Source organism: Thunnus albacares, chromosome 16, assembly GCF_914725855.1.
Source record: "Thunnus albacares chromosome 16, fThuAlb1.1, whole genome shotgun sequence".
NCBI lineage: Eukaryota > Metazoa > Chordata > Actinopteri > Scombriformes > Scombridae > Thunnus > Thunnus albacares.
In genome coordinates, this window is record NC_058121.1 from 16,080,749 (window position 1) to 16,094,350 (window position 13,602).

Genomic DNA, 13,602 nt, shown 5'->3' on the forward strand with positions numbered 1-13,602 from the left:
GAAAAATGTGGTATCTCCCTACCTTCCAAGTAGGGCTGCAACTAAAGATTATTTTCATTATCTTTCTCATTATCAGTTGTTTGGTCCATAAAATGTCAGAAAATGGTGAAAAATGACGATCACTGTTTCTCAAAGCCCAAAAATTGACGTCCTCAAATGTCTTGTTTTGTCCACAACCCAAAGATATTCAGCTTACTGTCATTGATAACTAAAGAAAACAGAAAATATTCATATTTGAGAAGCTGAAATCAAAGAATTTGGACATTTTTTCTTAAAAAATGACTCAAAACAATTAATAGATAATAAATAGTTGGTGATTAATTTAATAGTTGACAACTAATCGATTAATGAGCTAATCGTTGCAGCTGTACTTCCAAGCAGTCTGGCAATCCAATAAATCCATGTCTAAATGCATTGCAGTGGTCTCACAATCAAAAACAGTCATTTGTTTTAATTACAATGAAGCACCCCCAAAAGACGTTGTCTATTACATTCTCAGTGTGATACAGTTATGTGCATGTTATCATCAGATCATCAATGCCACACACACACACACACACACACACACACACACACACACACAAAATCGCTAAGCCTAACTTAGTATTTCACACTCTCTCTCTCTCTCTCTCTCTCTTTGTGTGGTAAGGCTCACACAGAGGTTATGAAGAAACAGACATGCCTTCCCCCTCTGGAGAGTAAGCTAGTAATGATCTTAATGGGTTGTATTTATGTTATGCCTAACACTTAGCTATACAGTCAGTGGACTCATTAGCACTAATTCTGCAAATGGTGTAAACAGTATGTGCACATAATTAGGAGGAATGCAAAGGGGAGAGAAACGGAGCACCAATTTTGAAAGAATAATCACTCCACAAACGGGCTCGGCTGCACTGTGGGTCATAATACACCATGAAAGGGACTGATCACAAGCATGATACATGCCTGCAAAAAAGGACAGCAAAGACACGAGCAAGAGGAGCAGCAGTAACTTAGCACAGTCAAGGCTACTGCATCAAAGATTTAGAATCTACTTAGTCTCAAACATTCCCATTCAACTGCAACGGTGCATTTATAGTGCATATTTGTCTAATAGGGCCCTTTCTGCAGCCACTCTGCTCTACAGGGCTCCCATGGGTAAAATATAGACTGCTAATGATTGTGGTACACGGGTGCAATCTGTGCAAAAAGAGGGAAGCTAAGTCATTGGGTCTATGGTGCTTTTCTGTGATGGAGAAGTCATTCAGTCTAATTCATTATTCCAGTCAATTCAACAACAGGGAGTTGGCTCAGTGGTCCGACACTTCCAAGGTCAGCTCCCGCAACCGGCAGTTTGAATCCTGTCGTTACCATGAATTGAAAAGCATTTGCAGTGGCAGCAGGTGATGTAAAATGTCACTAGATGTAGGCAAAGTGCTGTTCTATCAAGTGATCTCAACGCTATTAGGGAAATGCTTTCATCTTTGCTCCTAATACAAATTCCATCTAGTGAGTGCTTTGGTAAACTTTTTGCTTTATTGTTAAAGTCTGAAAAACTTAAAACTGTCGACACTGCTCAGATTGCCTTCAGGTAGAAGAAAAAACTAATTTATGTACTTAATAAAGATGAAAATAGTCTTTCCAATTCAGTGACTACCTGTGAACTGAAGGAAAAGCATCTGTAACAATTTGTGGGATTTTATTATAAAGCTAATTGTTGTAATTAGATGCTCAAAGAACTAAGCAGTTTTTCTGCATCATATACTTTAAAGTCATAATCTGTTTGACTAAAGTACAACTGTGTATGTTTTAAATGCATGTTTGTGTGTATGTGTGTGTGTGTGTGTACCACAAGTGCCAGTAATCAATACTCAGTGAGAGAATGGCGACTGCAGGCAAAGATTAATCCTCGAGTGAAAAATCTCAATCTTTTTACCCAGCACCTTGCTATACAGTGGCTGCACATTCACAGCTACAATTACGCTTAAGAAAAAGCATTTTCACACACACACACACAATCAAGGAAAAACTAACAAATTCAAAAATTGACAAGCACAGGTAAACAGACCTTACCTTACACTTACATAAACAGGGGATATTGTGCAATTTTGTGTAAACACCATCAGCAGAACAATTATAGTAAAGAGCGCCTCTGTTTCGCAAACGAGCGCTTTAGTCGGTATAATGAAAACTTCCAGTGCGAGCGAGTGGAAATCGGCTCATTATGCCTCGGGGAATAATGGAAACCCATCCTCTGTGTCACTGAGCCTGGTGCTGCTCCGTCATGCCTGGAGGCCGTTATCAGATAGGAAAGTAACAGTTAAAGATCTTGAAAGTCAATAGTGGGCACCAGATTCTTCAAGAGGCAGAGAGATGGATGTTGTAGGCCTCTGTACCTAGTTAATCCTTGACAGTTTAATAAGACTAGGAAAAAAAAACAGCAATATTCAAAATGCAACAGAAATGGTTTCAGAGTTCTCTTGTTGCAAAATCAATAGATAGTTCTTTAATAGATAGTACATGTGTATAATGTTGAAATAACTGGTGTAGCCTTCTAAATTTGGCAAATCTTATGTTATTGCTGCTACTAGATCAAAATACTAAATAAAAGGTCCTGTGTCAAAACTATTAAGTTGATAAACTTAACATGAATCAAAGCTTAACTGGAAGAATGCAACTCCTGATGATGACATCACACAATCAGCTGATCATTTTACCAGACAAGACTTGACTTTACTATGATTGTACAGTGGTGTTACAGAGAGCAGTTTCTTGTCTTACAAAGTCTTTGGTCCACTACAGACACTAGCACAAAAGCCAAATTTAATTTTGGCCTGTTATTAAGTTACTCATGAAAATAATGTGAAATAGCGACAGCTGATATGACCTGCCACCAGTGAAGAAATTACAGAAGATTACAAACATGACAGGTTGCTACCTGAATGTTTTGTACATTGCTCTTTGCTAATAAGAAAGAGAGCAGAGAGGTAAACTAATAACAGATTTGGTGGCATCGGCACTTAGTGAATCTGTGTATTTTGCGAATCTGGGTGTCAGAACTCACAGTTCAGGACTCACAGGAGTCAGCTCCACCTTCCCAGATCTCGACTACTTCATGAGTACAATGCAAAAGCTACATAATTTAAGACTGAAACTGTTTTTTGTTTTTTTTCTTGAGGAAGCTCCTAGATTTGAATACCTCTTGGGCTGACCGGGGTGTCTTTGTGTGGAGTTTGCATATTTGTATGGGTTTCCCTCCACAGTCTACATGCATGTATGTTAGGGTCTCTGTGTTACTCCTATGACAACTTTTGACCAAAGAACTGACCTCAGAGCTTGAATTGGTCCCTGGGCTATGCTGTGGCTGCCCACTGCTGCTAGTTACAGTATGGTTATTAGTCCCCACCGGGATTAATAAAGTGTAACTTCACTTATATGCAACATGGTGCATTTTAAACATCAATATAACTGAGATGAATTAGTATGCTTGCAGTAAACAAATGAGACTATGGTCAAGAAAACATTTCTTGGTAGCCAATTGACCCCTTTTTTATTTTTTAATGGCATAATTATTCCTTTAAAAATTTTAACTGGGTACACATGGCATCTTTAGAGCGGCAAATGACAGATTAATCCTTTCTGGGGTCATTAAAAGAATCTTGACAGGCACCCTGATATGTTAATGTGTTCAATTGATGTGAAGATCTGGTTGTTCAGGGCTCACTGTATGCTTGTGTATTCTGCTCATTGATGGTGTACATTTTACAAGAGAAGTATGCAAAGACTTACAGGCACTAACAATCTTGCTAAGTGGATGTTATTGCATGCTCATATTTTTACTTCGGAGATGCAACTCTGGTGCATGAGGTACATTTTGAGAATTGAGAAGTTGATTAGATTAATTTTATGTGACATGTATTTTATGATATAGCTGCTTTTAATATTTAAGTTAAGTGGTTAAGGTGGTTACTACTACTACTGGATGCTCTATTGTTAACAAATTAAGTGAATTGAGTTTAATTGAACGTTTGTTGTGCCTAAAGTTTCAAGTTTCTCTTTACAGGCAGCTTCAGCTCCAAAACCTTGACGTCTACAGCATAGTAGGGAAACATGCTGTTGATTGCAGCTTTAAAAACACATCAAACACCTCAAGTAAACCCTCAGAGAATTCAGTTCCTATTTGCAACTAAATGACTTCAGTGGCTTGAGTGTTTGGTGTCTTATTGCTTGGGTATGAAATTATGTGATAGTGACAAGAGAATTGAAAGAGAGTGAGAGTTATTGAGACACAGTGTTACTGCTCTTCAAATGGAGAGTGGGAAACACTTGGCGACAGCTTGACACACCACAATGCACACACACACACACACATACACAAATACACCACCCGCTGTCACAAGAAAACAGATCCAACACCCTGACGCACACTAACATGTTAGCCAAAAGTATGCACACAAAAGACGGACAGAACATATACAAAAACCATAAAAACACATGCTTGGGTAAAAAGCATGTTCTTCTCCCTAACCTCATTTGCAATGCAAAGCAGGCGCGTCCGAGAAATTCAGATGGTGAAACACATGCGAGCACCCTGTCATACATATCTGAAATTAAATATCACACACTGTACCATGTGTGCCATTAAAAGATAAGAGAAAGCGAGAGAGCTAAAGAAAGCACAAGAGAAATGTATAAAGTATGCACAGTCAAGATTGTATTGTGGAGAAGCCTGAGATTCGACAAGAGCGAGACAGGCCAATGGGGGGAAAAAAGACTCTAAAGAGAGCGTAGAAGGAGGGAGGATTGATAGCATAAGGACAACATGATACGGACAGAAAGAAGCAGCATTGAGACATATGAACACAGAACTGTCATGCTGACAAAGCAATTTATTAAACTTATCTGACAGAGGAAAAAATGAGGGAAAGGAGAAAGACAAAAATGAGGAAGACATACAGAGCACATACTGGAAGAGAGAAAAGGACTAGCTGGTGAATTTAGAGAACTAGGGTAGAGGGGTTGAAAGGTTTTCCTCCCTCTTGCTTCTCTCAGTGTTAGAGTAAAAGTTGCCACTGCCTCATCAATAAGAGCTGAGTGAAGTCAAGACCTGGAACACAACGATAACAAGCACTCACTCTGGTAGAACACACTAAAAAGAAAAAAAAACCTCAAAGGAAATGACAGATAAAAAAAAAAAGTCAGCTAAAAATGAAGGTACAACTGCCAAAGTGTAGAGCAGAGAAGGAAAAGCTGTATATATTTTAAGTTAATGGACGTGAACTTCACTTGAGGCAGGTTGGGGAGTGATTACTGCCATTAGGATGCAGGGAGGATGTGTGTGTCAACGTGTGAGGATGAGCATGTGTGTTTGTGTGTGTGGTGTTGAGAATAACTTGTTAGTGTACTTGCGTGAGTGGGAGTGTTTGTACATTTGCGCGCAGTCCTGACCTTGAATGCCAACTGGGACACACTTATCCACTTCTTTCGTTGGTCTCTTTCCCACTTCCATTCTTTTATTTCAACATTTTACCTCCCTCCTTCCACCTGGACTAAAACCCATGAGAGCCACGGTCCACTCAAGGAAAAGGTCAGAGCCATTTCTTCTCTTAACCTCCACCAATCACCCCGCAATACTGCTGCCACCACTATCCTCTTCTTCCCCTTCTTACTTGTTTATTCAGATCTTTTGTTCTTCACTTTCCTGATTATTTTATCTCTCTTTGTAAGAAGAAAAGGAACATAATGCGACTTATTATAGCCTGTTGTGGATACCTATAACTTGAACAGTTTCAGAAAATTACTCATGACATTAGTGTGTCACCACATTAAACAAATACATTTAATTTGCATTTGCATGGTCAATAAGAACCTAGATGTACGAGCCAGAGAACTATGAAAAATGCCTGGCTGCTATAATTAAGACATCTGGGTGGAAAACAATTTTACACACATATATTAGAACAAACACAAATACACACGCACAAACAAAAACAGACGCACATTCTGGTGGGGGTATTGGATAAAAGTATAGGTGAGTGAATTGCTATTCTAATACAAGGATAATTATAGTTATTTTCAACCTGGGTGTTTTTTTTCCCCCAGTTTGTTCCATTATGATGACTTATTGCCTTAATTTGTACATCACTGTACAAAAGGCTTTTTGTACTTCCACTCTGCCAGGAACAAAGCTCTCCAACTCAGATGCCAAACAATGTTTGAGAGTGTGGACAGAAAAGTGATTAAGTGTCTTTTCAACACAGTGACATCGCCCACAATGCCCAAAATGACTTTCTGATTATCTGTGGCTTTAAAATTGTGTACATTGTTTGTATATAGTTTATTAAATATGCTAGAATGAGCACGGTTCATGTTGTGAGATGTTCTGTAAATAAAACATGATGTTTCTGATTGATGCCTCCCCCGCAATCATCCCTTTTGAGTCTACTAGTTGAGTTTCGGTGCAACGCAGACGACACCCTAATTTACACTTAAAGTCAGGCACAATTGCTTTTGTCTCTCTCAATGGTTTGAATGACATCGAAATTTGGATGCAGCATAATTACCTAAAACTGCTCAAAAAGTGAGGTACACCTAATTGGCAGCAGATCATCCATTAACTAAATAACCTTCCCACTAATAATACCCCAATATTGCCCTCCTCTCAGAGTTTTTGTCATGTTTGACAGTCAGCTCTATTTTAAACTCACAAAACAATGTCTATTTCAACCTCATTGCCATACATGTAGCTGCTGTAGAAACTTTTCTGCCACTACCTGATGCTGATTGAATAGTTAAACACTTTGCTACATGCAAGACTCATTACTATATTGCTCTCTTCTATGCTTTGCCTGCAGTTCTCTTTTCACACTCCAATACTGACATAATACAGCTGCATGTGTTCTAATACAGACCTCTGCTAAATATAATAATACATCTGTTTAGTCTCACACTAACATTGAAACTTTAACACAGAATCAATGGTTCAGCTTGCTTTTGCTCTGCTAAGTTCCTCCAGCAACCCTGCAACACACTTAAACCATGGGTGACAGAGCTTTTTGTTGCGGTGCTCCTTGGCTGTAAAACGCTGTAACTAGAGAGCTAAAACCTGCACCGAGCCTCTTAGGTTTCAAGAAACTTCTTCAAAGCCTTTCTGTTTGAAACAGATCAATGTTCAGGGGCCGCTGTTGCAGACACAGCTTTAAACGTTGGATTTCCTATCCACATGACAAATACCTGCTGTTTTTAGACTTTGTCTGTATCTTATTATCTTTTTTTTTGTTTTGGTCATGCTCGTTTTATCTTGTAGTATTTGTCTTAGGAATGTGTAGCCTTTTGGCTTTGGAAGAGCAAGTTATATGGAGAATGTATCATTTTTAACATTAATTTCAACCTCATAATGGTATTTCAAAGAAGGATGGAGGTGCATGGAGACTCTAATAGCACACAACCAAATACAGTACCTTCACTCACTCAACCACCCACCCACTCAAACACATAACTGTACTGGTGTTCCAGCTAACCTGGTAGAGAGTGTGGTTCTTATCCTTGAAGCAGGGCATGAGGCGGGTGTAGATCTGCAGGGAGTAGTAGTAGGCAGCCAGTTGGAGGGACAAGGCAGAGTGACACTGTTTCTCAAAACACCTGTTGGCATCCAGTACCTGGATTGATGGACAGATAGGAGAAGAAAGTAAGTGAGATGCTGTCATCACAACATTTTTACGCTGGCTGTAGGAGAGACAAAAAAGGGGAAAAATGCACTTGAAAGGATGTTTGGAGCTGTTGTCATGACTGTTTCACTATAACTGGTTGTTCTTTTTCTGGAATGTAAATCAGCCCTGACAAAAGTTTAATCATTTGTAGGTCAGTCAACCAGCACAAAGGATCCATGTGTCAAATTATACTTTGCCATTTCTCCTTTCAATATCACAGATAAAACTAAGCACCAACACAGCATCTCTCTGTGTTTTGATCTCATCTCACACAGTCAGACAGTTTGTCAGTAACGTCAGTCTAATCTGAGGGGAGCTAACAAGCTCTCCAGGAAATACAGTATCTATGTAATATCTACTCCAACAGTTTACGGTTTCACTGGTGATACGGCAAGTGTTGAGACTCATGAGGTATTTCAGTACCTCAACTTGAACACAATCTACTGCAGTCACCAGTAGGTTTCTCTGTATTGCATTTTTATTGTCTTAACTATCAGAGGACACTGACTGTTCCTCTGGCACCAAACAGCCACACCTTGAATAAACATGAAGTCATAGATTAAGAGACAAGGTGGGTGGCAAGAGCAGGTAGGGGGAACCGATGGATGTTTATAGAGTCTAAGTGAATGTTGATTGAACTGAGAAAGACATTCAACTATTTGAGACACGAGAATCTGATGTGATACTTTTGATGAACTACTATCATTATGAGCCATTCTGGCACCATTTTAAGTACGATTTTGATTTTGACACATTGATGACACAGACTGTCTAGCACAATAGCTCGTCTATATAGAAAGGTAAGGAATCAATAGCGGATATGGATTTACTCAGCCATTTGCCAGAACTTCAATAAAGTACTATCACACTTACATTCACACAAAGACAAGAGTGTTTGACTGTGTGTCTAAAATAAAGCTGTGTGTGCGTGACTGTGTCCACCTACCTGAGGCAGGGCCAGTAAGTAGGACAGAGCCAGCATCATGTCCCTGGGAAATGCATCATTGGCCAGCTGCAGCAAAACTGGAAAGGATGGAGGGATGGAGGGAGAGAGAGAGAGAGGGAAGAAAATACTTTAACTAAAGCACTGAGGATTAACAACCAACCCTCCCTTCTTGGACGAGTCTCATCTCACGTTTGTTGAATGCAGACGACAGTGCCTGTCAGAATACACCTCTCTGAGGGCCAGACAAAAGAGAGGGAAGGTAAAAATAGAGGGAGAGGAGAAGAAAGGGGGAGACAAATTCAAGTAGCGTCATTAAAAATCCCCCCTGAGTTCTGGGATTCTGTCCATCTTCTTGCCTGGCTATTGTGTGCATTCTTGTGTGTGTGTGTGTTTGCATATGTTGACCACAAATGTTGGTTGTGTGTGTGTATGTGCACTTGTGTGCACTTATGGTTTCTTGCACAAAAAGTATTCATTATTCAAAGAGTAAGTATATGCCCACTTCTAATAAGTGCACTCCGGATGACTCCAAACTTCTTCTAAGTGCACTTTAAAGATGAGTCCCCTGAATGCAGAATTAGCCTATGCATATCTATTGACAGCGAAGACAGGAGAGTTTTGATTATAAGAGTCTGTGTTTAACTAGTCCATTTGAACCAGTGATCTGGCAGACTTGGTTATGTAAACTGGGGATAAGTAGTTTCCAGCAAAAATATTTCCTGGGCAATCTATTACTGTGTCCCAATTTCATAATACATACTCAAGGTATACAGTATATATTATACACCAATTAAAGGAGACATATGCACATTTCCAATTCTATATTTATATTCTGGGGCTCTGCTGGAATATCTTTGCATGATTTATAATTCAAAAAAGTCCTAATTTATCTTTTACTGGCCCTCCACCAGCCCCTCAGTTGAGCCTCTGTCTGAAACAGGCCGTTTTAGCTCCTGTCTTTTTAAGCCCCCCCCAATGAACCCACTCTGTTCTGATTGGTTAGCTCCCTTAAGTTGCCCCTCGGCAGGATTCCGCCAGTTCCGGAGGCTACGTAAACACACACAAGTAGTAAGATTTCACTTCTTTTTCACATTCTTTACTCAAAACGGAAACTTCCCAAATACATGCATACATGTTTGAGGCCGAATCCAATCCGGAATATACGAGTTGACAACATGAACAACCCATGGAACTTTAGTGACAAAGGCTACAGAACAGATGGCTGCTTGTGGGCATGCACGAACAATCTGACATCATCACAAGGAAGAAGATATCACATTGCAAACAGAGTGTTCCAAGCACATTGAAGCCTTGGCTTTGACTTTCAGGGAGCATTTTTACATACGTTCACCTCAAGTTTTGGACCTTTGACCATGTTTAACATAGACATCCAACATCATAACAGAGTAAAAATTCCAGAAAATCACAAAAGCATATGTCCCCTTTAAATATGACAGTTAATTCTTGACTTTGGAAATAGTATTTTGACAAAACAATTCCAACTCAAGGCCCACTTACTAGCTTTTTCCAGAGCTATGAAAAAATCATAACAGCTACTGACCTTTGCTTGTCAATAACAGAGCTGAAATAAGTCAATTAATTGACTTGACAGAAAAATAATCTGCAACAATTCTGGTAATCGATTAGTAATTAGATTTAATTATTTCAGCAGAAATGACAAAACTCACTGGTTCCAGCTTCTCAAATGTGAATATTCTGTTCTTTGTCTTCTGTGATAGTAAACTGAATCTGTGGGCCGAGAAGTGACGGTGGATGCAAGCGGGGCAGAGAAAAAGGTTAGCGGTAAGTTGTCAGTCTGGCAGTAAATGTAAAGTACAGACTACAGTGTGTCAGTTAATAAATGCTAAAAAGTCTGTGTTGTTTCCCCAAATGCTGGAAAAGTGAAGGAGGTTAGCTCCAAAGTTAGCAACAATGGGTTAGCCTAACCTGAAAACACAAAACAGAGAAATACAGAACAGAGAAACGTGTGGCTGCCGAGTTTACTGTGCACTCTATCCCGTTACATCCTCTCCCCCCCATTAATAATGAACATAATGGTTTACACTATTTACTGCTATGATAAAATATGCTGTTTTCATAGTAAGTATGCAATAAATCGATGTACTTGAATGTTTTGCACGGATAGGTAATAATGTAATACATGTGCCAAAGGACATCTAACTTTCAAATGCTACTGCCTCACAAGAGAGGTGAAAGCTTTTTCCCAAACATTTCCTCTAGCTGTGTCACCACCATCTGCAAACAGTTTTAATATTCTGCAGCTGTGAGTAGTCCTCCATTTCCTTTGTGCATTGCATTGTGGGAAAACAATGTACATCAGCAGCATACTCAAAAATCCAAATATTTTAGTAAGCTTACTGACTGACTTGATTTTGTCACTTTTCCAGTTTGAACACAATACATACTCAAAACCTGCTTAGGAGTAGCATTAAGGAATTGGGGCACAGCCCATGCTTTTCTAGTGCCTTTAAGGCTGATGGTATTTGGAGTCTAGACAGAGCTTTGAGCATGGGGATGAACTTTTATCCGTAGCTGCTGGGCCCAGAGACCACAACAGGCAGACAAACACAGAAAGAAACACACACACACACACACACACACACACACAACTACATTCATTTAACTACGTTCATTTTACTCAATGAACAACACACACTGCAAACACACAGACTCTCTTAGTAAATCACTCACTCACTCACTTATTCAGTCACTCCAAGGAAACAGTGGGAGAGAGCAGAGAGAAGCAGAGGCAGACAGAATCACTTTGTAGTCTCAGACCCAAGGAGAACAAAAGCCTGTGTTGGTGATAAAAGTTGAGACAAAATGGAACAGACAGAGAAAAGTAGAGCATGGACAGTGGGAGAGAGGAAGAGGTAGGGGCAAAGGGAGACACATATACTGCAGAACTAAAATGCACGCTAATATGCATATGTGCACACACAGGCCTGTATCTGACACATATGATTGGAGGTTTAGCATGTGCACATGTAGTTATGTTTGAGCAGGGGTGGAGTGATGCACCAGTTTAAAGAGCCATAACAGCTCTCTTAAGCGGAGTGCCCACCCTCCTCCTTTTCTCGTTTTTCTCTCCCCTCCTCTTCTACCCCCCGGGTTTCAATGAGCTACACCTCAGAATGAGCTGATTACACGCCTCTCTAAAGCTACTGATAACATCGGGACAGGAATTACCAGAGGGGTAAACACACACACACAGAATAGATAACCCTGACTTAAAAGCATACAGTATTTCTGCTTGTGAGAGAGAGGGAAACAGAGAGAGTGATAAAGGGGCGCCACGTAGAGGAGAGGGTTGTATGATATTGGGTGTGTTTCTGTGTGTGTGTGTGTGTGTGTGTGTGTGTCTGGTTTCTGAGTTTTGTGTGTCCTCACATGCATACACTCTCCTGCTCCTGCGTCAGCTAAATCAGGCATATTGTTAGCGAGATGGTGAGACAGTGACTTATTACTATTTCACTTGCGTAGGCAGTGTGAAAAACAACTGATTATGGTCCGGTCAACGTTCGGCCAATGGCATGCACATGATGTGTGTGTGCGCAGAATGTAGTCAGGTATGTGCGCATGTATGTGTGTGTGTGTCTCTCTCTGTCCCTCCTCACACCAAGTTGTCTGCTTCTGCCCCTTACTCAGCTCAATCCTATTGAGTCACTTTCCACTTGTGTCATCATTAATTACTTCCACCTTATCTGGGCCAGGTGAAAAAATCAATATATTTATTTTCTTAAAGGCCATCTCCTAGTCTGTTTTTGAGGACAGCCGGCGTGGCAGGCCGATACGGGAGTCATTAATCGAAGGTTGTTATCGGACGCAATGCCGTCCAGACCAGCTTTTCTCTTTCTCGACACGTCGCACTCCGCAGCAGCTCTGAAGGGAAGGTGACTTTTAAGAAAAGAGATATTCATTTGAAAGACAGCAGCACAGAGAGAGAGAGAGAGAGAGAGAGAAGGAGAGAGAGAGAGAGCTTGGATTTGGTGGAATGTGTGAGTGTGTGAATGCATTTATGTGTGAGTGAGAGAGTTGTGTGTATGCATATCGAAGCGTTGCCACTCCATGGACAAAGTGTGGTCCTTGCATTTCTTCAGTGGTCATGTATTAGTATTCAAAAACACACACATACACACACTTTATTTTTGTAAAGGCATTGATTTTGGCGAGCAGCTGTGATCCATCACGCTGCATGGCCTTGATGTTTTGACTTGATACTATCTCTCTGGTATCGCCGCGGTGACACGTCATTATTTACTGTTGCCGTGGGATGCATGGGTATACATTAATTAATCAATAGGAGGCTATTCTTCCCATGTTGTCCCCTAGTCCACCACATATGGGCTCCCTGGCTAGACAGATGAGGAAAGGAGAGGGCAGAGTGAGGAGGGACGGTTGGGAATGCTCACACTGCAGCGTGGACTTGTTAGCAGAGACATGGAGGAATATAAAGCAGTGTCCTACAGGCTGAGGACGGATATAAAGGATGCAAAGCTACGCTACGGGGACAGAGTGGACTTCCAGCAACATGACTCCAGGTGCATGTGGCAGGGTCTGCGGACTGTAACGGACTACAAGAACAGGTGATCCCTAATAGTGGGAGGCATAATTTCGAGGCATCTCCAGATGGGCTCTCAAGTCCTGCGCTGACGTCCTGACTCCAGTGCTTACATCCATCTTCAACCTCTTTCTGGTGCAGTCCATGGTCCCCACATGCTTCAAGGGTTCCACTATTGCACCTGTGCCAAAGATTGCTTCCTCTGCCTGCCTGATGATTATTGTCCAGTTAGCCTCACCTCAGTAGCCATGAAGTGCTTTGAGAGGTTAGTAAAGGACTACATCTGCTCCTCTCTACCGAGCACCATAGACCCCCTGCAATCTGCCTACTGCCCAAACCAATCCACGGATGACGCCATCTCCCAGGTACTGCACACCACACTCTCC

General features: G+C 40.8%; 1 protein-coding gene across 1 annotated transcript in view; it reads right to left on the bottom strand.

The window, feature by feature from the left end:
- The window catches only part of nbas (NBAS subunit of NRZ tethering complex), a 160,688-nt gene that overhangs the window by 67,960 nt on the left and 79,126 nt on the right, over positions 1 to 13,602 (bottom strand). Inside the window, exons 40-41 of the mRNA XM_044376225.1 lie at positions 8,635 to 8,711; positions 7,500 to 7,637 (exon numbers count right to left, since the gene is read on the bottom strand). Coding sequence (XP_044232160.1) covers positions 7,500 to 7,637; positions 8,635 to 8,711 — 215 coding nt within the window. The remainder of the gene's footprint in view (positions 1 to 7,499; positions 7,638 to 8,634; positions 8,712 to 13,602) is intronic.